Here is a 27,020-nt window from a genome sequence, read left to right as displayed (position 1 = left end):
CATGCTTGTAGTCTTTTCAGGCTTGACCCGGAAGTGAATCGCCCGGGATTTTGGTTTGACACGTAGCTACGGGAGTGTGCCGCAGTTATAGCGGCCGGGAGGTGAGTGATGTCTGTGCACGGGTGTTGCGTCTTCTAGCCTCCTGTCTGTACTGGCTGCGCCGTGTCTCCTCAGTGTCGTTCAGCTGTGAAATCGCTGCGGTAAATAAGTTGCTGTGGTAACTCCCTCACCCGCTATTTGGTGGAGTATTCTTCTATAATCAATACATCTGCCTTATAGGTCAGTGTGAGCTTAGTTTCCTGTGTTCCATTATGGTCTCATACTGTGTTAGCCCACTCCAACCTAGTAATATACATCCACAACCTGTCAGATAGGATGCACTGTATATTATAATTATAATACAATTTTACCTAGTCCCAAAAACGAGTGTATACATGCGGGAGGTGGGCTAATCATAGTCACTAGACGACTACATCCAAGCCATGACTGAGTGGGCCCATCTCTGTATGCCGGGGTATATATCAGCGTTAGAAATAAGCGACTCTTGAGCACATTCGGGGTCGCTCATTTGTAACTGGAATTCTTTCAAAAAGGGGCGCAGATGAGGGAACCCCGAGCACAGCCATAGGTTGTACCATTGGTAATCGAATCCTACTGCACTCTTGGGTTTGGACTACCCTGAGCGTGCTTGAGGTACGTCTCTTACCAGCATTACTCTGAGAGGTTGCCAACATACAGAGGTAATGCAGTGTGGAGCTAACTATTACAGTGGGGTTGTGTCTAGAATGGAGTTGCTCCTGTGAGGTATGATGTCACAGTGGGGGTGGAGCCTCTTGGAGGAAGGGGCGGGGACTCACAGTGAATATGCAAGCTGTGCAGAGCGGGAACAAGCTGAGGTCCTGCTGCACTATTCACTGTGCAATAACGGAGGGAGGCAAGCTGCAATATCCACAGTAAAGTGGGGTCTGTATACAGGGGAGAGGAATGGTGTGTGGGGTCTGTATACAGGGGGAGAGGACTGGTGTGTGTGGGGGGGTCTGTATACAGGGGAGAGGACTGGTGTGTGGGGTCTGTATACAGGGGGAGAGGACTGGTGTGTGGGGTCTGTATACAGGGGAGAGGACTGGTGTGTGTGGTCTGTATACAGGGGGAGAGGACTGGTGTGTGTGGGGGGGTCTGTATACAGGGGAGAGGACTGGTGTGTGTGGTCTGTATACAGGGGGAGAGGACTGGTGTGTGTGGGGGGGTCTGTATACAGGGGAGAGGACTGGTGTGTGTGGTCTGTATACAGGGGGAGAGGACTGGTGTGTGTGGGGGGGTCTGTATACAGGGGAGAGGACTGGTGTGTGTGGTCTGTATACAGGGGGAGAGGACTGGTGTGTGTGGGGGGGTCTGTATACAGGGGAGAGGACTGGTGTGTGTGGTCTGTATACAGGGGGAGAGGACTGGTGTGTGTGGGGGGGTCTGTATACAGGGGAGAGGACTGGTGTGTGTGGTCTGTATACAGGGGGAGAGGACTGGTGTGTGTGGGGGGGTCTGTATACAGGGGAGAGGACTGGTGTGTGTGGTCTGTATACAGGGGGAGAGGACTGGTGTGTGGGGTCTGTATACAGGGGGAGAGGACTGGTGTGTGTGGGGTCTGTATACAGGGGGAGAGGACTGGTGTGTGGGGTCTGTATACAGGGGAGAGGACTGGTGTGTGGTGTCTGTATACAGGGGAGAGGACTGGTGTGTGTGGGGTCTGTATACAGGGGGAGAGGACTGGTGTGTGGGGTCTGTATACAGGGGGAGAGGACTGCGGTGTGTGGGGTCTGTATACAGGGGAGAGGACTGGTGTGTGGGGTCTGTATATAGGGGAGAGGACTGGTGTGTGGGGTCTGTATACAGGGGGAGAGGACTGGTGTGTGGGGTCTGTATACAGGGGGAGAGGACTGCGGTGTGTGGGGTCTGTATACAGGGGAGAGGACTGGTGTGTGTGGGGTCTGTATACAGGGGGAGAGGACTGGTGTGTGGGGTCTGTATACAGGGGGAGAGGACTGCGGTGTGTGGGGTCTGTATACAGGGGAGAGGACTGGTGTGTGGGGTCTGTATATAGGGGAGAGGACTGGTGTGTGGGGTCTGTATACAGGGGGAGAGGACTGGTGTGTGTGGGGTCTGTATACAGGGGGAGAGGACTGGTGTGTGGGGTCTGTATACAGGGGGAGAGGACTGGTGTGTGTGTGGTCTGTATACAGGGGAGAGGACTGGTGTGTGGGGTCTGTATACAGGGGGAGAGGACTGGTGTGTGGGGTCTGTATACAGGGGGAGAGGACTGCGGTGTGTGGGGTCTGTATACAGGGGAGAGGACTGGTGTGTGGTGTCTGTATACAGGGGAGAGGACTGGTGTGTGTGGGGTCTGTATACAGGGGGAGAGGACTGGTGTGTGGGGTCTGTATACAGGGGGAGAGGACTGCGGTGTGTGGGGTCTGTATACAGGGGAGAGGACTGGTGTGTGGTGTCTGTATACAGGGGAGAGGACTGGTGTGTGGGGTCTGTATACAGGGGGAGAAGAGTGGTGTGTAGGGTCTGTATACAGGGGGAGAGGACTGGTGTGCGGGGGGGTCTGTATACAGGGGGAGAGGACTGGTGTGTGGGGGGGTCTGTATACAGGGGGAAAGGCCTGGTCTGTGTGTCGGTCTGTATACAGACCCCACACACCGCAGTCTTCTCCCCCCTGTATACAGACCCCATACACACCAGGCCTCTCCCCCTGTATACAGACCCCACACACACCAGTCCTCTCCCCTGTATACAGACCCCACACACACCAGTCCTCTCCCCTGTATACAGACCCCACACACACCAGTCCTCTCCCCTGTATACAGACCCCACACACACCAGTCCTCTCCCCTGTATACAGACCCCACACACCAGTCCTCTCCCCTGTATACAGACCCCACACACACCAGTCCTCTCCCCTGTATACAGACCCCACTCACACCAGGCCTCTCCCCCCTGTATACAGACCCCACACACACACCAGGCCTCTACCCCTGTATACAGACTCCCCACACACCAGTCCTTCCCCCTGTATACAGACCCCACACACCAGTCCTCTCCCCTGTATACAGACCCCACACACCAGTCCTCTCCCCTGTATACAGACCACACACACACCAGTCCTCTCCCCCTGTATACATACTCCACACACCAGTCCTCTCCCCTGTATACAGACCCCACACACCAGTCCTCTCCCCTGTATACAGACCCCACACACCAGTCCTCTCCCCCTGTATACAGACCCCACACACCAGTCCTCTCCCCTGTATACAGACCCCACACACACCAGTCCTCTCCCCCTGTATACAGACCCCACACACACCAGTCCTCTCCCCTGTATACAGACCCTACACACCAGTTCTCTCCCCTGTATACAGACCCTACACACCAGTCCTCTCCCCCTGTATACAGACCCCACACACCAGTCCTCTCCCCTGTATACAGACCCCACACACCAGTCCTCTCCCCTGTATACAGACCCCACACACCAGTCCTCTCCCCTGTATACAGACCCCACACACCAGTCCTCTCCCCCTGTATACAGACCCCACACACACCAGTCCTCTCCCCCTGTATACAGACCCCACACACACCAGTCCTCTCCCCCTGTATACAGACCCCACACACACCAGTCCTCTCCCCCTGTATACAGACCCCACACACACCAGTCCTCTCCCCCTGTATACAGACCCCACACACACCAGTCCTCTCCCCCTGTATACAGACCCCACACACACCAGTCCTCTCCCCCTGTATACAGACCCCACACACACCAGTCCTCTCCCCCTGTATACAGACCCCACACACACCAGTCCTCTCCCCCTGTATACAGACCCCACACACACCAGTCCTCTCCCCCTGTATACAGACCCCACACACACCAGTCCTCTCCCCCTGTATACAGACCCCACACACACCAGTCCTCTCCCCCTGTATACAGACCCCACACACACACCAGTCCTCTCCCCCTGTATACAGACCCCACACACACCAGTCCTCTCCCCCTGTATACAGACCCCACACACACCAGTCCTCTCCACCTGTATACAGACCCCACACACACCAGTCCTCTCCCCCTGTATACAGACCACACACACACCAGTCCTCTCCCCTGTATACAGACCCCACACACACCAGTCCTCTCCCCCTGTATACAGACCCCACACACACCAGTCCTCTCCCCTGTATACAGACCCCACACACACCAGTCCTCTTCCCCTGTATACAGACCCCACACACCAGTCCTCTCCCCCTGTATACAGACCCCACACACCAGTCCTCTCCCCCTGTATACAGACCCCACACACCAGTCCTTCCCCCTGTATACAGACCCCACACACCAGTCCTCTCCCCTGTATACAGACCCCACACACCAGTCCTGTTCCCTGTACAGCTAATAGTCCTATTACACCAAAGGATTATTGGCCGTACTCTGATGATTTCTGGCCGTTCTGTCTGATAATCATTTGGTGTAATAATCCATGATATCGCTAATTGTCGTCTTCAAACTGGTTGAGATACCCAGATCAGGATAATGCTGCTGTCTACAATGGGCAGCCTGAGCGATGTAAGAATAGTCCGGGCTGCCCCTCCCGCAGCTGCCCGCCGTTCCCCCGCTCACTGTATGTGCGTGTAATAACACAGACAACGAGCGGGGAACAAGGGAGAAGTGAGCACTGACCTAACATGTTGCCACTCGCTTTCACCTCTTAATAGGGCTGGGCGATATACCGCAAAAATACCGATACCGTCTTTGGCGTCGGTTAACCAACCTCAACTTTGCCAGGACGGTATCTGCGGTATATTTGTAACTCCCTGTCTGAGCAGCCCGGCAGAGCACAACAACCACCCACACCCGTCCCATTCGCGTCCAGTCAGAGCACCCCCCCCCCGCGCCCAGCCCGTTACAGTCACCCAAGACCCTTGCGCCCGGTCCGTCACGTCAGAGTGCCCGACCCCAGACCCTTGCGCCCGGTCTGTCACGTCAGAGTTACCCCCCCCCCCCCCCCGCAGCCTTCCCGCGCCCGATCCGTCGTGTCAGAGTGCCCAGCCCCCCCCCTCCCCGCGCACGCATCCGGTCTGAGCGCCATCCCCCCCCACGCCCGGGTCGGGCCGTCAGTACAGTTGCGTCCTGCAAATGGCAGCCAGTCGTCTAGCCTCCTGCCTGTCTTCCTGGTCCTCTGTTGTCAGTGTGAGGCTCCAGTTTCAGTGTGCGCACACTTGTGGCTCTGGCATGGTGGCCGCAGTGTCCCCCGATTTGCGATCGGACACGCTGGGGCACGCTATCAGCTGTACATGTGGGAGATGCAGCAGCTCTTTCCTGCGGACGTGCGGGGTTCTGTGACCGGGAGCTGTCACTACCTTGCAGGAAGGAGCTGCTGTACCTGCTCCGGAGGCTGGAGGAAGGAAGCAGCTGCCAGCGCCTGCAGATCCTCTTCTCCTTTTGAGTGCTCAGGTGCTGGAGCTGCTGTGTACCCCCAGCCTGCCCCAGGTCTCTGCCTGAGCTGTGAGTGCTCATATACTGTGTGCTGGGCCCATATAGTAATACATCCCCATACCTATGTGCCCACCCCTGTATAGTCATACACCATTATCCCTAGAATCCCCCCCCTCCCGTATAGTCATACACCCCTATCCCCATATCCCTAAAAGCCCCCCATATAGTCATACACCCCTATCCCTATAACCCCCCCATATAGTCATACACCCCTATCCCTATAACCCCCTGTATAGTCATACACCCCTATCCTTATGTGCCCCCTGTATAGTCATACACCCCCATCCCTAGATTCCCCCCGTATAGTTATACACCCCTATCCCCCTATCTCTGTAAGCTCCCCATATAGTCATACACACCTCTCCCTATAAACCCCCATATAGTCATACACCTCTATCCACCCCTCCCTGTATAGTAATAAACCTCCATCCGTCCCACATCCCTATGTTCCCCCCCCCGTATAGTAATACACCTCTATCCACCCCTCCCTTTAATAGTAATACACCTCTATCCGCCCCCCATCGCTATGTGCCCTCTGTATAGTTATACACCTCTATCCACCCCTCCCTTTGTAGTAATACACCTCTATCCGCCCCCCCATCCCTATGTGCCCCCCCCCGTATAGTCATATACCCCTATCCCTATGTGACCCCCTGTATATACACGTCCTGCAGTGTGTATATAGCTGTATACCTGTGTATACACGTCCTGCAGTGTGTACATAGCTGTATACCTGTGTGTACACGTCCTGTAGTGTGTACATAGCTGTATACCCGTGTATACACATCCTGCAGTGTGTATATAGCTGTATACCTGTGTATATACACATCCTGTAGTGAGTACATAGCTGTATACCTGTGTATACATGTTCAGGTCTCTGCTGAAACTCCTAATAATAACAAATAATAATGATAATAGACTATATGGCCCGGCCTTGTGTTGCTGCTCAGTGAGTTCTTTATTTTTTTTTTCCCCCTTCACTTTTTAGAATCAAAATATGGCCAATTTGGCATGTCATAATAAAAATTGTTTATTTGTATAGCACACACAGATTCACCTTTTCACCTATCAGTATGTTTTTGGGTGTGGGAGGAAACCGGAGTACCCAGAGGAAACCCACGCAAACACGGAGAGAACATACAAACTCTTTGCAGATGTTTCCCTTGGTGGGATTTAAACCCAGGACCCCAGTGCTGCAAGGCTACTGTGCTAACCACTGAGCCACCGTGCTGCCTGTGTCAGAATTATTGTTCAATTATTGTTAACGCGGCTACGTGTGCGATTAACTGCTATATTGATTTAGCCCAATATCGCCCAGCCCTACCTCATAATCATGCTGTGTAATACTGCCCGCTCAGTGAGAAGCTCAGAGGAGAGGATACGGACTAGACATTTCAATACTGAATCAGAGTCAGGAACTCAGAGAAAAGGGAACATTCTAGACCCGAGGTGTCAGCAGTTGCAAAACTACAATTCCCATCATGCCAGGACAGGTATGTCCTGATGGGAAATGTAGTTTATAACAGGTGTCAGACTTTGGCCCTCAGCTGTGTTCTAGACATTACAGTACTAAACATGCTAGAATATATGCCCTCTCAGAGGAGAGGATACACCTGGTGGTGAGGATCTACTTATACCAGCCCCAGTCAATGCAGAAGCCATGAACCTACCAGGAGCCACTCCATTATAGCTGCCTCACTACTGACCTGACTAGAATGGAGTTGATCCTGGTAGGTTCATGATTTTTGCACAAACGAGCAGGTGTAAGTAGGTCCTCCATACGCCAACTCCATTCTAGCTGTCTCACTGCTGAACTGACTAGAATGAAGTTGCTGTAAGGAGAACCTACCAAAAGCAACTCCATTCTAGCTGTCTCCCTCCTGAGCTGTCTAGAATGGAGTGGCTCCTGGTAGGTCCTCCCTACAGCAACTCCATTCTAGTCAGATCACTAGTGAGGGGACTAGAATGGAGTGGCTCCTGGTAGGTCCTCCCTACAGCAACTCCATTCTAGTCAGATCACTAGTGCGGGGCCTAGAATGGAGTGGCTCCTGGTAGGTCCTCCCTACAGCAACTCCATTCTAGTCAGTTTACTAGTGAGGGGACTAAAATGGAGTGGCTCCTGGTAGGTCCTCCCTACAGCAACTCCATTCTAGTCAGATCAGCAGTGAGGCAGCTAGAATGGAGTGGCTTCTAGTAGGTCCTCCCAACAGCAACTCCATTCTAGTCAGGTCACTAGTGAAGGGACTAGACTGGAGTGTCTCCTGGTAGGTCCTCCCTACAGCAACTCCATTCTAGTCAGGTCACTAGTGAGGGGACTAGAATAGAGTGGCTCCTGGTAGGTCCTCCCTACAGCAACTCCATTCTAGTCAGATCACTAGTGAGGGGACTAGAATAGAGTGGCTCCTGGTAGGTCCTCCCTACAGCAACTCCATTCTAGTCAGATCACTAGAGCGGGGCCTAGAATGGAGTGTCTCCTGGTAGGTCCTCCCTACAGCAACTCCATTCTAGTCAGGTCACTAGTGTTGGGACTAGAATGGAGTGGCTCCTAGTAGGTCCTCCTTACTGCAACTCCATTCTAGTCAGATCACTAGTGAGGGGACTAGAATGGAGTGGCTCCTGGTAGGTCCTCCTTACTGCAACTCCATTCTAGTCAGATCATGAGTGAGGGGACTAGAATGGAGTGGCTCCTGGTAGGTCCTCCTTACAGCAACTCCATTCTAGTAAGATCACTAGTGAGGGGACTAGAATGGAGTGGCTCCTGGTAAGTCTTCCCTACTGCAACTCCATTCTAGTCAGTTTACTAGTGAGGGGACTAGAATGGAGTGGCTCCTGGTAGGTCCTCCCTACAGCAACTCCATTCTAGTCAGATCAGCAGTGAGGCAGCTAGACTGGAGTGTCTCCTAGTAGGTCCTCCCTACAGCAACTCCATTCTAGTCAGATCAGCAGTGAGGGGACTAGAATGGAGTGGCTCCTGGTAGGTCCTCCCTACAGCAACTCCATTCTAGTCAGTTTACTAGTGAGGGGACTAAAATGGAGTGGCTCCTGGTAGGTCCTACCTACAGCAACTCCATTCTAGTCAGATCAGCAGTGAGGCAGCTAGAATGGAGTGGCTCCTGGTAGGTCCTCCCTACAGCAACTCCATTCTAGTCAGGTCACTAGTGAGGGGACTAGACTGGAGTGTCTCCTGGTAGGTCCTCCCTACAGCAACTCCATTCTAGTCAGATCACTAGTGTTTGGACTAGAATGGAGTGGCTCCTAGTAGGTCCTCCTTACTGCAACTCCATTCTAGTCAGGTCAGCAGTGAGGCAGCTAGACTGGAGTTGCTCCTGGTAGGTTCATGGCTTCTGCAATAACTGGAGCAGGTATAAGTAGGTCCTCCATACATCCACTCCATTCTAGCTGTCCCCATGATGAACTGACTAGAATGGAGTGGCTGCAAGGAGGACCACTTTTTACTGTAAAGTTATATAAAATGTAATGCTGAGTGTTATTGAGGCATACTAGCAGAAATCACATAAAACAGCTCAGAACATTTTCAGTTTTTAAAATGATGTATTCTTTCCATTTAGACGACTTTCAAAATAAATTTTTTCTGAAAATGGACAAAAAGACCACCAGAATCACTGACAAAAACAGTAACACTGACACCAATGTTACAGAAAAACAGGTTGATTTGATAAAAAAAAATATATAAAAATTAATACATATAAATTTACACTAAGTGGAATCTTACTCCATGTCTAGTCCAAATTATTGTGCAGCACTATTTATGAATGAGCTGCCAGAATAATGCACCTACTACAATAGAATCCTATAGGTCTTGTAAACAACTCCATTCTAGTCACTTCTGCGAAGACATGTCCAGAATGGAGTGTCTCCTAGTAGGTCCTCACTTCAGCAACTCCAATCTAGTCACCTCACTACTGAATCGTCTACATTGGAGTTGCTCCTGTGAGGTCCTCACTTCAGCAACTCCAATCTAGTCCCTCCACTAATGAGTGAGCTAGAATGGAGTTGCTGAAGGGAGGACCTCACAGGAGCAACTCCAATGTAGACGATTCAGTAGTGAGGTGACTAGATTGGAGTTGCTGAAGGGAGGACCTCACAGGAGCAACTCCATTCTAGACGCAACCATTACAGTGGCCACAGAAGCTTACACCTGCTCCTGAGTGTTATTTTCTGCCATGATTTATGCCAGGCACGGGAGAAAGCCACCCTTCCTCCCTGCTTTGCTGCTCCCCAATCAGGTGAGCGCACTGAACAGTGGTTTATGCAAAACTCCTCGCCTTTAGTGTGTTATACGCTAGGGGTCCAAATTGATAAATGTGCCCCACAGTCTGCAAATGCGAATAGAAATTACAGATGTGTGCAAGGGTCCTTAGGTATGTTTATGATGCTTGTAAAGCAGCTACATCTTCCCTTTAGCTCAGTTCATAGCCTTTGTTCATTTTATTGGGTTTTGTCAAACATATCTGCCAGAATGGTTTCCTGATGCATACCTTAGAGCCGCGTTCCCCTACCTGTGGCCCTCCAGTTATTGCTAACCTACAGTTCCCATCACTCAGTGAGAGCCAAAGGCTGTCCATTTAGGCCCCATTCACACGTCCGTGTCAGTTTTTACTGTCAGGAAATCCTAATCAGGAGACCTCAAATGTCATCAGGAAAGTATCAGGATTTCCTGACAGTAATCCGTTTTTACCATCAGGAAAAACCTTCAGGATTTCCTGATGAGAAAAAAAAATAGGACATGATGGGAGATGTATTTCTGCAAACTGGATGGTCACAGGCTGGAGAAGTACAACCCCCATCATGCCCGACTGACAGGACATGATGGGAGTTGTAATTCTGCAGTCTGTGGCCATCCAGGCTGCAAAAGTACAACTCCCATCATGACCTGTCAGCCGGGCATAATGGGAGTTGAACTTCTGCAACCTGGGTGGCCACAGACTGTAGAAGTACAACTCCCATCATGCCATGTCAGCAGGGCATGATGGGAGTTGTACTTCTGCAACCTGGATGGCCACAGGCTGCAGAAGTACAACTCCCATCATGACCTGTCAGCAGGGCATAATGGGAGTTTAAGTTCTAGTGGGGTGATCTCACCTGTCCTGGTTCCTGGTCTGCTGATCACTTTCGTCCGGGGGTTGCCTGGCAGATGGTGCAACGGCAGCAGGAGGTGAGATTGGGGGGGAGGGGGTGCACCGGAGGATTGCGAGCCGGGGGTCCGGGGGAGGCTGTCCGGGGGGCCGCTGTCTGGGGGAGGCTGTTCGGGGGGCCGCTGTCTGGGGAGGCTGTCAGGGTGAGGCTGTTCGGGGGACAGCGCGTGCGGTCCTGGTCCGGTGGGGGGGGGGGGGGGGGTGGAAGGCTGTGCGTGCGGGTGGCAGCCAGGGGTCCGGGTGCCCGGCAGAAAGGTGTGCTGAGGCTGCGGGGGTCCCGGCGGGCTCTTAACCAATCCGGAATCCCGGGCACTTTCCTGATGTACATCAGGAAAGTGCCCGTGATTCCGACGCCCCCATAGACTTCTATGAGGGCGTCCAGGCCGGAATTCCGGACAAAAATAGGACATGTCCTATTTTTTCCGGATCTATTTTCTGGAACGGACATGCTTCCGGCACCCCCGCATCCCCCCAAACCCCCCGACCCTGCTGACAGGTCATGATGGGAGATGTACTTCTGCAGCCTGTGGCCATCCAGGTTGCAGAAGTACAACTCCCATCATGTCCTGCAACCTGGGTGACCACAGACTGCAGAAGTACAACTTCCATCATGACCTGTCAGCCAGGCATGATGGGAGTTGTACTTCTGCAAGCTGTGACCATCTAGTTTGCAGAAATACATGTCCTATTTTTCTTCTCATCAGGAAATCATGAAGGTTTTTCCTGATGGTTTCCTGAAGGTAAAAACGGATTACTGTCAGGAAATCCTGATACTTACCTGATGACATTTAAGGCCTCCTGATCAGGATTTCCTGACAGTAAAAACTGACACGGACATGTGAATGGGGCCTTACTTGCTATAGGAGTGCAAAGATAGCCAATCATGAGTGATAGGAGAAGCAGCACACATGTTTGACTACCATGCTATTCACATAAGGGAGAGGAGAGCCCCATTTCCATGGTCATAGGGTCCTAGCAGTTAGAGACCTGTAAATCTTGTATATAGGTGATAAGTTTTATTTTAAAAAATATTAAAAACCTATACAATATACTTGCCTTGCTGCATTTAGTGCTTGCACCATTGTTTACTTCTCTGCAGAGAGGTCATGCTCAAACTCTTTGCAGCCAGTCACTGGTTTATGATGCCTACTGCTGAGGCCAGTGATTGGCCGTCAGGTGCCCATGGCATCATCAGGGTGGTACTCAAAGCACGCCACTTGTGCAGGAGCAGAGCTCTGGATGTAGCAAGGCTAAACAAGGTAAAAATACTGTATCTTTTTATTTGAACAAAGTAACATGCAACACTGACAACCCTTTTGACCTTGGAATAATCCCTTTAATTTGTGGAACAATGAAAAATAAGATTGAACAATGTTATAGGCACCCCTGATATAAGGTTGTGTTGTGTGTCTAAAAAGGTCTGTTTATTGGAAGTGACAGAATAGGTCCTGGTGTATGTATTAAACAGGTCTATATATCCTTATTTACACAGCAGAGGACTAAAGTGTGTCATTATGACCTCAGTTTGTAATAATGCATTGGTGATTGCCAGATGGAATAGCACAGACCTCTGTGCAACTCTATCCAGCTGGATCGCATATAAAATAAAATAAAAAAACACAGTATACTTTGTTTAACCCCTTAATGTCATAGGGCGTATATTTACGCCCTGATGCCGTTAGGGACGTTCTGAGCGGGGCCGCGCTCTGAACCGCGGCGGTCCCGGGTGCCGCTTGTAGCCCGGGACCGCAGGTATTAGCGGGCTTGGTCCGATCGCCGTGCCCGCTAATACAGTAATCAGATGCAGCTGTCAAAGTTGACAGCTGCATCCGATTACCGGACGCAGCGTCATCCCTGGTGTCTAGTGGGGAGATCGCTCCTCCGGGACGTTATCCCGGAGGAGTGATCTCCGTAACTGAAGCCGGCCGGGGACCGCTCCAAGATGGCGCCGTCCCCGGCTCGGCACTCGTTTACTTCCGGCTGCAGCAGCCGGAAATAAACGAGTGCCTATCTCATGGATCTCTGCAGCATATCTATGCTGCAGAGATCTCTGAGAGATCAAAGCACTTATACTAGAAGTCCCCCAGGGGGGCTTCTAGTATAAGTGTAAAAGTTTAAAAAAAAAAAGTATTGTTAATCGTAAAAAGCCCCCTCCCCTAATAAAAGTCTGAATCACCCCCCTTTTCCCAGGTTATTAATAAAAGTAAATAAATAAATACACGTTTGCTATCGCCGCATGCGTAATCGCCTGAACTATTAATTAATCACATTCCTGATCTCGCATGGTAAACGGCGTCAGCGCAAAAAAATCCCAAAGTGCAAAATTGCGCATTTTTGGTCGCATCAAATCCAGAAAAATTGTAATAAAAAGCAATCAAAAAGTCGTATATGCGCAATCAAGGTACCGATAGAAAGAACACATCATGGCGCAAAAAATTACACCTCACACAGCCCCATAGACCAAAGGATAAAATCGCTATAAGCCTGGGAATGGAGCGGTTTTAAGTGACGTATATTTGTTGACAATGGTTTGAATTTTTTACAGGCCATCAGATACAATATAAGTTATACATGTCACATATCGTTTTAATCGTAACGACTTGAGGAACATAAATAACAAGTCAGTTTTACCCCAGGGCGAATGGCGTAAAAACACATTTCCCCCAAATAAACAAAATGCGCTTTTTTTTTTTTCAATTTCACCACATTTTGAATTTTTTTCTGGTCTCGCAGTGTACTTTATGCAAAAATTCAGCCTGTCATTGCAAAGTACAATTAGTGACGCGAAAAATAAGGGCTCATGCGGGTTTCTAGGTGGAAAAATGCAAGTGCTATGGCCTTTTAAGCACAAGGAGGAAAAAATGAAAACGCAAAAATCGAAATTGGCTCAGTCCTTAAGGGGTTAACATAGACCTTTAACTATCCATCATACAAAGAATCCTATCATGGATATATATTGGATCTATACCTCTTGATGGACACTACTTAAAGGGGTATTCACATCACCCAACCCTTTGTTAGGTGATAGAGAAAAAAAGAAAGCTGATTTAACTCGGCATGGCTGTGTGCCATACTCGCCCTACAACTCCTGCCCCAAGCCATGAAGTGAGAGAGGATTCAGTGATGTGGAGTAGAAACGGGATATGGGAAAACCTTTTAACACAGGGGTGGGGAACCTTTTCCATGTCGAGGGCCGGTCGGGCCTTAATAAAATCATTCGAGGGCCGCACTCAATGTTATACCGTGCGCGGCAGTTAGTAGCGGGGGTTTGCAGCACCCGAACAAGGCAAAGTATTGTTCCCCTAATGCCCCTGCTATTGTAGTTAACCCTCTGTGATGCCCCTTGTACCTGATTTGAATCCTTAGTGATGCCCCTGGTAGCCTAGTTAACCCCCCAGCCATGTCCCTGGTGGCCTAGTTAACTCCTCAGTCATGTCCCTGGTAGCCTAGTTAACTCCTCAGTCATGTCCCTGGTGGCCTAGTTAACTCCTCAGTCATGTCCCTGGTGGCCTAGTTAACTCATCAGTCATGTCCCTGGTAGCCTAGTTAACTCCTCAGTCATGTCCCTGGTAGCCTAGTTAACTCCTCAGTCATGTCCCTGGTAGCCTAGTTAACTCCTCAGTCATGTCCCTGGTGGCCTAGTTAACCCCCCCCCCCGTCATGTCCCTGGTGGCCTAGTTAACCCCCCCCCCCCCCAGTCATGTCCCTGGTGGCCTAGTTAACCCCCCCCCCCCCAGTCATGTCCCTGGTGGCCTAGTTAACCCCCCCCCAGTCATGTCCCTGGTGGCCTAGTTAACCCCCCCAGTCATGTCCCTGGTGGCCTAGTTAACCCCCCCAGTCATGTCCCTGGTGGCCTAGTTAACCCCCCCAGTCATGTCCCTTGTGGCCTAGTTAACCCCCCAGTCATGTCCCTGGTGGCCTAGTTAACCCCCCAGTCATGTCCCTTGTGGCCTAGTTAACCCCCCAGTCATGTCCCTGGTGACCTAGTTAACCAACCTCCCCCCCCCCCCCCCCCCCCCCCCCCCCCGTCATGTCCCTGGTAGCCTAGTTAACCCCCCCAGTCATGTCCCTGGTGGCCTAGTTAACCCCCAGTGTCTGCCCCAAATGAAAAAAATAAACATCCCACTCACCTTTCCTCCGCTCCCACGCTGTCCAGGTCCTCTTCTCCCTCCTCTCTTCTGTGCCGGTCTTCTCCTGCAGGCGGCGCGCGATGAAATGACGTCATCGCGCGCGGCCCGCAGGAGTCAGAAGACGTGCGCCGCGCTGGTGAGGCAGGAGCCGGCATACAACACATCTTCCTGTGTCTGTGCCAGCTCCTGCCTCACCAGCGCGGCGCACGTCACAGGAGGGCAGGAGTCAGAAGATGTGCACCGCTCTGAGGGGAAGGAGCCGGCACTCACAGCATCCTCCTGGCAGCTGTCACAGACACAGGAGGATGCCGTGTGTGTCGGCTCCTTCTCCTCCAGAGCGGCGCATGTCACAGGGGAGCCGCGGGCCACATCCGGAGGTGTCAGGGGCCGGATGCGGCCCGCGGGCCGGAGGTTCCCCACCCCTGCTTTAACAGATTTAGTGATAATTTGAAATTCAAGGGATATTCTGAGACACTGGAATCCTTAATGAAGATGAATGCTAAAAACCCTGTCATTGTGCTGGCAATGTATGTATCAATATACTAAACGAGGAGGTAGATGGCAGTAGTTACGTTAGAAACAACTATACTACATTGCTTGGTTACTTTATGTCTGGTAATGTTATTTCCATGTGTTGAATTTTCAGAGCTGCTGCAATGTCTGCAAACTTTGACAACTTCAGTCAAGATTTCTACCAGACAACCTATAGTATTGATGATCAATCTCAGGGTTACAACTACAATCCACAAAGTGGAGCACAATATGACAGGTAAGTGAGGATTTTTGTTCTTATACAGACCGATGCGGTAGATTATGCCTTTTGTTTTTCCAGAGAGTTCTAGTTTAACTAAGTGGTATTCCTTGTGTTTACGACTTAAAGACCCTATTACATGAAGCAATTATCAGATAATTGCTTAGTGTAATAAAAGGCAACATTCAGCTGACATGCACATTGGCTGATCATTGTCTTTCAACGTGTTAAAAAAACTAATGGCAACAATCTGCTGCCGTCGCTCCATGTAAAAGGATCGGCGGCAGTAGACTGTCGCTATCTCCTAGCCAAAAAAGAAGGAGACAGCGCTCCATGGCGAGGATCAACCAGATAAAACAAAGAGGAGGAAAAAACAAGGTAAACCTCACCTGGTAAGGTTGTGCTAGCTAGGAGGCACAACACTCAGAAGCACATGTGGGACAGACCGCAGCCACTCCCGACATCCTCCAGGGATCAACAGAGCAATGATTCCTCAAACCATAAACACTGTGTGTTTGTGGTTTGAGGAATCGCTATCTTCTAGCGTCCGGGGAGCCCCTCCGACAGCTCCTCGTGGTCCCCCCGCACTTACTGCTCTTTTTCGGCATGCGTAGTAGCGCCAGCAGCGAGCAGGGAACGAGGAGCAAGCGAGCACTGACCTGACAGGTTGGCGCTCACTTGCTCCCGCTGATCGTCCCGTGTAATAGGGGCTTAAAGGTGTACTCCAGGCACCCCTTGTAAAATCTAAACTACTCACACACTGGGGGATGGTTACTGGCTTCCTCTCTGTCACATTTCTTCCCACTCTGGCTGCTCTAGCTGCCCCCTGCACTGCTCTCTGTTGCTGCTGATTACATCTCAAGCTTCCTGTTTGGACCAGTGTCTGTGTGCTGCATATTCCTACAGTCCCCACAATGCCTTGTTTCCCTGGCCTGCCTCTGTAAACCTCCCACCTTCTCCTCCCACCCACAAACATGCCCACAACCCCGCCCTCCATCCCTAGCTCCTCTATTTCCCGCCTCCATCTATTCCCCTCCCACTGCACAGCTTAGTCCCCTACACAAGCAGTAATGGTAAATACTGACAACCCAGCCCCCTTATTTGGGTGTCCAGTGAATAAAAACTGCAGCCACCATTGTCTACTTTTAATATGGCATGATGCTGAGGGTTGTGGTTGTGCAACCTGGAGTTGAACAGCTTGAAAAATTACTACCAGCATCTTGTCCAAGAGACAATTATGGTGGTAGTAGTTCTGAAAGCTGTGCAACTCCAGCTTGCACATATACAACCCCCACCATCATGCCATGCTGATACTTGATGATGGTGATTGTGCTTATGCAAGCTATAGATAGATAGATAGATAGATAAGAAATGGATGGATAGAAGATAGATATTATATATAATAAATATATGGACTATGTGTTATAGCTGAATCTGGTGTCCGAGGTCTCCTCTGCTTCTCAGTCATTCTGGAGGAGAATCCTGTAGCATCAGTGATCTAATAGCAGGCATCTGGCATTGACAGGGTGCCAAATGCCTCCTATTAGATCTGTGACATATGATCCTGCAGGCAGCTGCCGATCTTCTCAAGAATGACTAAGAAGCAGAGGAGACTGAGATTGTGCAGAGGATGGAGCCCGACAGATAATATAGTATGTATTGGAAAACTGGGCAGGCAGAGGAGGAGTGGGGCCGGCACTGGATGTGTTGAGGGGCGGGTTTCCCTGTGACAGAGGAAATACATCACGTCTCAATATGGCAGCTGTGGAACAGCATTGAGACGTGATGTGTTTCCTCCTTCCTGAACTACGGAAATTCCTGTGGGACTTTGATTCTTTGAAAAACGGGTAACATTACAGCTGTCCTAATGAGTGTAAATGGCAATGTTATATAACTTTCCTTTGTAAGTGCAATGTTAAATTATGTAATTTGCCCGGAGTACCCCTTTAAGGGTACTTCAGCAGCTGCAGTGTGTACTACACCCCAACTGCTGCAAAAAAAGAACATCAGATTCATTGATTTTGGACAAAAACTGTCTAAATAGCCTATTGCAGCTAATTAAAGCTCGGGATTTATTTTTACCAGAGCAGTTGGGGAAAGCTGAGCTGTGATTGTTTGCTGTGGGCAAGTCAGCCTTTTTTTTTTTTTTGTAAATGAAGCTTTTGTTGCACAAGTTGCAACCATACAAATAAACAAGTGCGACATTATAAGCAAACAAAATACAATCTCGCTGCGTCAATATCCCTGATGAACCAATACGATCTACTAAGCAGAAAGCGTATATTTAGAAATATTACTATAATCCCAACATGCAAGATTAATAATAGGTAAAAATTCAACAATGTCCTATACTAAAAGGTAAAGCAGAGAGAAAAAAAGGTAGACGAAGAGAAAAAAGGGAAAGGAGGAGGTGAGTAAGGCCTCATTCACACGTTCTTAAAAACCATCCGGATTTCCTGATCCATAGACTTTAATTACGTCACGGACACCCTTCCGGATTCCTATTTTTGTCCGGAATTCCGGTCCGGACGCCCCCATAGATGTCTACGGGAGCGCCGGAGCCACCCAAACCTTCAGCGCCACTACCTCTCCCCCGTACGCCCGGAACTTCAGCACCACTACCCCCGAACCCCCCCCCCCCCCCCCCCATCATGCTTTGCTGACAGGCCATGATGGGAGTTGTACTTCTGCAAGCTGTGGCCATCCAGTTTGCAGAAATACATCTTCTACCATGTTTTGCTGACAGGGCATGATGGGAGTTGTACCTCTGCAGCCTGCGGCCATCCAGGTTGTAGAAGTACAACTCCCATCATGCTTTGCTGACAGGTCATGATGGGAGTTGTACTTCTGCAAGCTGTGGCCATCCAGTTTGCATAAATACATCTTCTACCATGTTTTGCTGACAGGTCATGATGGGAGTTGTACTTCTGCAAGCTGTGGCCATCCAGTTTGCAGAAATACATCTTCCACCATCTCCTATTTTTCCTTCTGATCAGGAAATCCTGAAGGTTTCCTGATGGTAAAAACTGATTACTGTCAGGAAATCCTGATACTTTCCTGATGACATTTGATGTCTCCTGATCAGGATTTCCTGACAGTAAAAACTGACACGGACGTGTGAATGGGGCCTAAAAGACAAAAAAAAGTCAGCCTTGTTTGTGCAAACTGATAAATGTGGGTCAGTATTTCTAATCAGCCACTGATGAGCTACTCTTTCTCTCAGGTTTCTTAGTCCCTATGGTATTTATAGGGAATAACATAGCCTCTACTGTAAGTTTAAGCCTGCTTGCAGATACCGGAGATGGTCAGGAAGATGAAAACAGCTGAGTGATTTACACAGTTTGTGTAAGTTCCTTGCATGCAGAGTGTAGTGACCATTCTGGGTTACTGCAGCATTCACTTCAATGGGCTCAGGAGTTTGTGCACAGAAAAAACGTTACTGTTTATTTGGCTGGTGGGGGGGATGCACGGGTTTTGCATTTAAATAATAGCATACAGGTATCTTGTTTTTATTTAGTTTTTACCCATCTCCTTTCACAATATTGTAGCCAGGTTACCAGATGATCCAAACCGATATAAATAACACTATCTACAAACTGGAAGAAGCAATGTGGAGACAGCACGTCCAAAAGACTTTGCAAAGTTTTTTGGATGTGCTGTCTCCACATTGCTTCTTCTGGATTGTCATACGTACCTGGGTCCGGTTCAGTAAGACTAGCACCCATTTATTTTCTTATTTTCTGGTGCTGCTGGAACTTGTTGCTCTTTTGTCTACTATCTTCAAACTGACCACAGGTCTATTATTTTTTTTCTTTTAAATACAGTAGGTCATGTTTTTTATAAATGCTAAAGAAAAGTTAAAGGGGTACTCCAGTCATTTGCGAAATAAAAATCGAAGTGCCCAGTCACGTACGTATGTTTCTTGCAACCCATTAGAATGGCTGCAGTAGTATTTTTGTGGTGGCTGAATGCTTCCACCACTTCCTGTTCTGGTGCGCTGGTCTCGATATCTCTCTGGGTCTTCACACGCCTCCTGACACTCTCACTGACTGTAAGCCTCGCCCCCCCAAACAAGCTGTGCAGGACTCTGCAACAGGGACACATCATGGGAAGCAGGCTTGAGCACAAAGACTGCCCTTTAAGACACAAAGATTTGTAGCTTGGTTCTCTGAGGTCATGTTTCAAAACGGCAGCAATTTTAGATAGCGGGACGTGATAGAAGGCTTTTTGATCAGAATACAGCACTTCCGGTGCTAGGATTGAGGGCTGTATATACGGAATGGCACAGAATCCATAATACAAGCATATTGCACAGTTTTATATAACTTCTGTTTGGTGACTGTTTGGACAGAAATAGTTTTTTGCCCTTACTACCTCTTTAAATATATTATTGAATGTTTGTTTTGTATCTTTACATTATTACATTCGCTTGTATTTTGCAGACAATACCAGTATGACTATAGCCAACAAGGTGGCTTTATACCTCCAGAGATGATGAATCAACAGCAGCCTTACACAGGACAGATCTATCAGCCAACACAGACATACACTCCTACTTCCCCAGAGTCTGTGTATGGAAGCGGTTTTGATGATGAGCCACCTTTGTTAGAAGGTAAAGTCCACTCCAAGTAATAAGTATTTACAGCTATGAATCAGGCTCAAAAGATAAATATTTTATTTATCAGCCAACACATAAGTGATAACCTAGTCTGAAGTGTTGGCATCGTCAGGTACACAGCTATTAACCCCTTCCCGCCACGTCACTTACATGTACATCACCAGGCCGGGCAGGAGGGTTCAGAGAAGGGTCATGCCGTGACCCCACTCTGAACTGCTATCAGCAGCCGAGGGCCTGCTGTCAAAACTCACAGTGGCATTTAAATGGCTATAAAACCTTATCAACTGGTGGTTGCGCGCGAAGGGGAGATCCATGTTTCTGGATGGACCTCAACAATGCTGTGACACTAGAACTTTGAGAGGTCAGTGCAGTAATCCTAAAAATCGTCTGGGGGACTTCAAGTTACAGTTTAAAAAAAAAAAAAAAAAAAAAAAGATTTTTCATCAAAAAAATTCCATCCCATAATAAAAGTTGACCTTTTCCCATTTTATAAATAAATGAAACATTTGCTATCATAGGTGGAATTACCCAAAATATTAAATTATCGTATTCCTGATCTCACATAGTAAACCTCTAGCCAAAGTCACATCTACTCTAGCAAGCTGCCGGTAGAAAGTACAGATCATGGCGCAAAAAAATTACACCTCAAATAGCCCCATAGACCACAAAATAAAAGTGTTATGAGGATGGTAATAGAGCAATTTTAAACACATTTAGTTTTATTTATAAAAAAAAAAGTTTTCATTTTTTTTTTTTTTTTTAAAGCAATCAGATAAAGTATTATATAAGTTGCCTATTGTAATCGTACTGACTTGGGGAACAAAGATAACATGTCAAATTTACTATAGAGCAAACAGTGTACACCCCCAATGAAAGCAAATTGCTCTTTTTTTTCTGGTTTTCCTGCATAGTTTATGGAAAAATTCTGTCATTGCAAAGTACATTTGGTGTTGCATTAAGTAAGGGCTCATGTGGGTCTGTAGATTAGAAAAATGCAAGCGATGTGGTCTTTGAAACACGAGGAGTAAAATGAAAATTTGCGCGATCCTGAAAGGGTTAAAGAATTGCTTTGGAAATGTATTTATTTTTTATTTTTGCTAATATAGTGCACATATAGGTGCAAAATATGTGTTTTATGAATATTTGAAGTCTTCTGTTCACACATTGCATTTTGGCTGTGTTTTTGCTGGGATTTCCCCAGCTTGCAGTACAAATGAGGCATTTTACCATGATTTATGGGAAGAAAGGATATGCAAAATAGCTCTCACACCTCTTGAGCAAAGATATGTCCCTTCAAGTCTAGTCTCGCTCAGTCAAGGAGCCTTAGAACTAGAGCTAAGTCAATATCGTGGTTTATCGTACATGTAGCCGCGGTAACGATAAATTGAACGATAATTGACACGCCCCTTTTAAAAGCCACACCCCTTTTGAAAACCCCATTTCCCGATGGTAATACAAACGTGGATTTACTCCATATAACAATGTGCAGCAAACTTCACAAGTAATACACAATATTTTGGCACCTCCTACACCATTTTTAAGTGGCACTTGAAAATGGCATAGGAGATGCCAAAACGTCATATATTACTTGTGAAGTTTGCTGCACATTGTTATATGGAATAAATTCATGTTTTCACGTTTGTATTACCATCAGAGTATTTTTTACTAGCTGACTTGATCCAAGGTCTGGGATTCGTCTGCTGGCACCCACAGTTCATTTATTGTGCTGCCTATATTTTTTGCTATATCTATCTATATACTGTGGGGGAGATTTATCAAACATGGTGTAAAGTGAAACTGGCCCATTTGCTCCCGGCAACCAATCAGATTCCACCTCTCATTTTCCAAAGAGTCTGTGAGGAATGAAAGGTGGAATCTGATTGGTTGCTAGGGGCAACTGGGCCAGTTTCACTTTACACCATGTTTGTTAACTCTCTCCGTGTGTGTTTGTGTGTGTGTGTATATATATATATATATATATATATATATATTATATACATACATACATACATACATACATACATACATACATACATACATACATACATACAATGGATGGATAGATATATAGATAGATGTAATGATATTCCAAAGGATCGCCCCACAGCACTCCAGTTCGTGTATCAGAATACGTGATTTATTGTAACATAATAGTGCAGCTGAAAACCGTAGATTTATTTAAAAAAAAAAAAAAACTAATGTACTGCACTATGTTTTTTTGAATAAATTTACGTTTTGCACTGTTAACCCCTTTGAGTGCCGTGGGCTATCTTCTTACTAGATAGAGAGATAGATAGGAGATAGAGAGATAGATAGATAGGAGTCCTATCTATCTATCTCCTATCTCCTTCTATCTAATATCTGCCCTCAGTCACTGTCACGTGCTGTTCTGGACCCCCCCTCTCCCGCAGATACAGTTGGGGTCAGGTATAGGTCGGCACCTCCATGCTCCACCGGGCACCGCTTTCTCTTCTGCACAGGAATCCTCTGCCCCCTGTCACTCAGTATTGTAGCACATATATCTGCCGGCAGCGTCCTGGGCAGATCGTCACACACGGCTGCTTCCAACACTGCCAAAAGATAACGAGGCGCCAAGGATTCCTGTAGGGGACCGAGTGCGGTGCCTGGTGGGGGGGAGGATGTGCCGACCCATACCTGACCCCTACAGCCACTTTATGTACGGGAGAGGGGAGGCAGGGCACACCGTGCAGCTTCCAGAGCCGCCCGGAAGCAGCAGCAGCGCTGAGCACACAGCACGCCTGTGCGCAGCCTGTCAGATTTCCAGCCTTCCTCTTCAGGAAGATTAACAGAGGGGAGTAGAGCATGCGGCCGCAGGGTGAGGAGGAGGGAGGGGGAAAATACCGCAGATACCATCTTGTCAGAGTTGATGTCGGTTAACCGACGCCAGAGACAGTATCGGTATTTTGACGGTATACCGCCTAGCCCTACTTAGAACATTGACTGAGGATTTTATGCCAAGCCAAACAATCTCTCCAAAAGGAAAGATTTCCTTTACATGGTCTGTAAGTCTCCACACGTATTTATGACGAGCTCTCCTTAGGGTATAAACCCACACACCGTATATGCAGCGTATTTACTGCTGCGATACGCAGCAAACTCGCAGCAGATTAGATCTAAATAACTGAACACAGCAACAAATCTGTACCAACAAATCTGCTGCGTATTTGTTGCATATCTGCTGCATATACGGTGTGTGGGTTTATACCCTTAAGGAGAGTCACTACCACTTTGTACCATGATTTATGAAATTAGTAAAGGGGTAAAATAGCCATAATTCACATGTCATTCATGAGGCTTGAACCTGTGATTCCTATATACAGTAACTAAACCTGAAATGTTAAAGGGGTAGTGCGGCGCTAAACAATTATTCACTAAATAACACACATTACAAAGTTATACAACTTTGTAATGTATGCTATGTTAGTGAATGGCCCCCTTCCCCATGTTCCCCGCCACCCACGCTAGGCCCGGAAGTGTAGTACTCTATACTCACCCGATTCGTGTCGACCCCAGCCGCCATCTTGGGGACAATGATGTCGTCTTCCGGAGGCCGGCCGGTCCGCACCAGCCCACCTTCATGCGCACCAGCCCTACACTTCCGGGTCTAGCGTGGGTGGGGGGAAACACTGGGAAGGGGGCCATTCACTAACATAATATACATTACAAAGTTGTGTAACTTTGTAATGTGTGTTATTTAGTGAATAATTGTTTAGCGCTGCACTACCCCTTTAACTATATCCCAATTAATGTGTGTTTTCTTTTGTATAATGCAGAGCTTGGAATAAACTTTGACCACATTTGGCAGAAGACATTAACTGTGCTACACCCTCTAAAAGCAGCAGATGGCAGCATCATGAATGAAACCGATTTGACTGGACCAATGGTTTTTTGCCTTGCATTTGGTGCCACACTGTTGCTGGTAATGATCATTATTCACTGACATCTTATTGTTTGTAGAGATTGTTTAGATCTGCTAGAATGGCAATGTAACAAAAAATATTTCTATGAAATTTATATTTCTTTCTGGTTAATATTACACATTATTATTCACATCCATGAATTTACCCCTGTTATCCTGTTAAAGTTGTAAAATTAAGTTCCACTGTACATTGAACACAAAAATATATAGCGAACCAGTATTTCATTTTAGAAAGTTCTTAAAGGATGAAAGTCTTCTAAAATCTCATTTTTGTTTGTCTTTTTTTTTTTTTTTTTTTTTGGGGGGGGGGGAGGTGTATCAAGACCAGTGTAATTATCTGTTTAGCTTAGTTATCTTCTACATCCTCATTGCTTTCACATATGGTGCTGTCTTCTGTCTTTTTACATTGTAGTTCTGTAAGGGAAGCAGTCTGCTGTTTCCAGCCTTGGTCTCTCCCTCCTGAACAGTCTTCCAAGCTGACTTATGACAACAGTAATGTTGACCTGTGAACCTGGTCATAAATAGACTTAGAAGAAAGTTCAGAAGAGTAGACATTAAGGCTGGAGACTAAGTCCAACTGAACCTCTAGTGAAATAAAGCCCAGGGTGTGGGTAAACAATGTAAAATGCATAGTTTTTTTTTATTTTTCCCTAACTTCAGTAGAAAAGAGTGAGATATTAGCAAGAAAAATATATGTATAGAGGCATGTGCATTTTATCTTTTTGTAATAACTTCTAAAGTTCACTTTTTTTTTTGTTGTTTTTTTTTTTTCTTCCCTTCACAGGCTGGTAAGATACAGTTTGGCTATGTTTACGGGATCAGTGCAATCGGTTGTTTAGGGATGTTCTGCCTTCTTAATTTGATGAGCATGACCGGAGTTTCATTTGGCTGCGTTTCTAGTGTTCTGGGCTACTGTCTTCTCCCAATGATTATCCTGTCTGGATTTGCTGTAGTTTTCTCCTTGCAGTAAGTTTCTTTTTTTTCTTTATCTAATCTAAAGAGTTTACTCTTCTTCCAGCGATTTGAGAGGCTCAATTGTCAGTGGTTTCAAGGATACCTGTCACAATGACATTGGAAGATTGCGTTGCCACATAGAAGTCCTACGTTGGCCAAGTTCTGTGCTCAAGCACTATTCCTATTAATAGACGTGGGACGAATCATTGGCATTGGGATCTTGTGGTAGCAGCTGTGACTATACGCAAATCTGCATAGAGAATCATTATGACCAGAATTCAGTTTCTGTCTCGCCCCTTCCAAAATGTCATCTTTCTAGGACATAAATCTAAAGTTTCATTCTTTGTTGGCTATAACATTCTGGGATCATCTTTTCATTTGTTATTGAGCTTAAGTAAAAGAGAAAACTGAGCTCTGGTTGCCATAGGCAATAATTTTGCTCTTTACATTTACACATCCGCAGTTGCAGACAGATAAGGGACCTTATTCACAAGCATGATCTATAATGTCAGGTCATAGTACAGATTCAATTATGAATGGGTCCATGCAATTACAGATGGCTAAATTTCCCTTAGAGTATTTTCTATCTAAACCATGATTTGCACACCCGCTTCTTTCAGTGGTGCCTGTTCTGGTTGCTAAAAAGGCAACCCACATCTTACTAATAAGAATTACGGTGTGCCCCATTTATCCTGTTGTTTTCAGTTTCTAAAAGAGCGCTATTGCTATTTTAAATTGAGGAGAAACAAAAAAAAGTATTACACTAAAGTAGTTTAACAGGCTGCAGTGGGAATTGCTATTTTTATGTTGATCTAATAGTCTAGTCCTCCCCTTATTTACTAAGGTTTAAATGTTTGCTTTATTGGTAATGTACTAATTATGTAATGTTTTATTTTAGAGGAATTGTTGGCATCCTTCTCACAGCCTTAATAATAGGCTGGTGCAGCTTCTCTGCCTCAAAGATCTTCATTTCTGCTTTGGCCATGGAAGGACAACAGCTCCTTGTCGCCTATCCGTGTGCTCTACTATATGGTGTGTTTGCCTTAATTTCTGTTTTTTGAACTGTTTATTGGAGTTGGACTACAATGGGCCAAACACATTGGGAAGATGGATCTAATCTGCTGTCTTGGATCACTAAGCCGTCGTTGTCATGCACACATTTGGGGAACAAGTGACGTACATCTTATGTTCATGTTTTATATAGGACTTTTAAATACTGAAGTTACTCAGAATTTCCTTGTAAAGAGCTCCAAGTTTTATGGCCTCTACTGTTGGAAACAACAATCGTGCTGGAAGGTGTTGCTTGAAGAGGCAAAATTTGAAAGTAATAAAGAAGATTCTGAGTTCACAATGTCTTTTATATTTTATAATAAAAGATAAGTAAATTTGTCAGTGTTACAGCATCTGTTTAGCAATTTTCCAGTTTACATATTGATATGAAATTGGGTCCCTCTGTAAATACATATAATATTTTGCTTCCGACCTAAGTTGTAGCCTATATTTTGTCCTATAGCTATATTCATAATTCAGCTGCTTGTTCTTCAGAATAGGCATGTTGAGGTATGCACCCTTTACAAATTTAAGGAACTCTTTAAGTGGAGTCTGTGTTTCCCACATCAGAATACTGTACAGGGCCTAGGATAATATAATCTTCAAGGGCAGTGAGCCAGCAATGTATACTAAGAGACTTCAGCTATAATGCCAGCGGAATTAGAAATGCAGCTCTGAATATTAATATAGGCTTAAACTCAGGATCAGTACAAGATATGTATTTATTGTAAGTTATGTTGCAACATAAAACTCTTCTGTAAAACCATTTATAACATATGGAAATGACTGATTCTTATTTAATTGCTTTTCCCCTTTAAATAACTTTTAAGTTATAATTTGGTATATACCATAACATTAAAGTTGGCCGTCCCTTTTTAACTCAAA

At 47.0% G+C, this 27,020-nt stretch overlaps 1 protein-coding gene across 3 annotated transcripts; it reads left to right on the top strand.

The window, feature by feature from the left end:
- Nucleotides 1-27,020, top strand: YIPF5 (Yip1 domain family member 5). 3 transcript variants are annotated; one of them, XM_069971882.1, is made up of 6 exons: nucleotides 1-101; nucleotides 15,469-15,591; nucleotides 20,016-20,185; nucleotides 23,986-24,131; nucleotides 24,916-25,097; nucleotides 25,984-27,020. In XM_069971882.1, exons 2-6 carry the CDS (start codon nucleotides 15,479-15,481, stop codon nucleotides 26,144-26,146), a joined length of 774 nt encoding a protein of 257 aa, XP_069827983.1. In that variant the 5' UTR covers nucleotides 1-101; nucleotides 15,469-15,478; the 3' UTR covers nucleotides 26,147-27,020. The 3 variants fall into 3 exon arrangements, with proteins under 3 accessions (XP_069827983.1, XP_069828000.1, XP_069827992.1); XM_069971899.1 differs by lacking the exon at nucleotides 1-101 and adding an exon at nucleotides 144-200; XM_069971891.1 differs by lacking the exon at nucleotides 1-101 and adding an exon at nucleotides 215-279.

The sequence above is a fragment of the Dendropsophus ebraccatus genome, chromosome 1, assembly GCF_027789765.1.
Source record: "Dendropsophus ebraccatus isolate aDenEbr1 chromosome 1, aDenEbr1.pat, whole genome shotgun sequence".
Classification (NCBI taxonomy): domain Eukaryota; kingdom Metazoa; phylum Chordata; class Amphibia; order Anura; family Hylidae; genus Dendropsophus; species Dendropsophus ebraccatus.
This window is presented reverse-complemented; position numbering and strand designations above follow the sequence as displayed.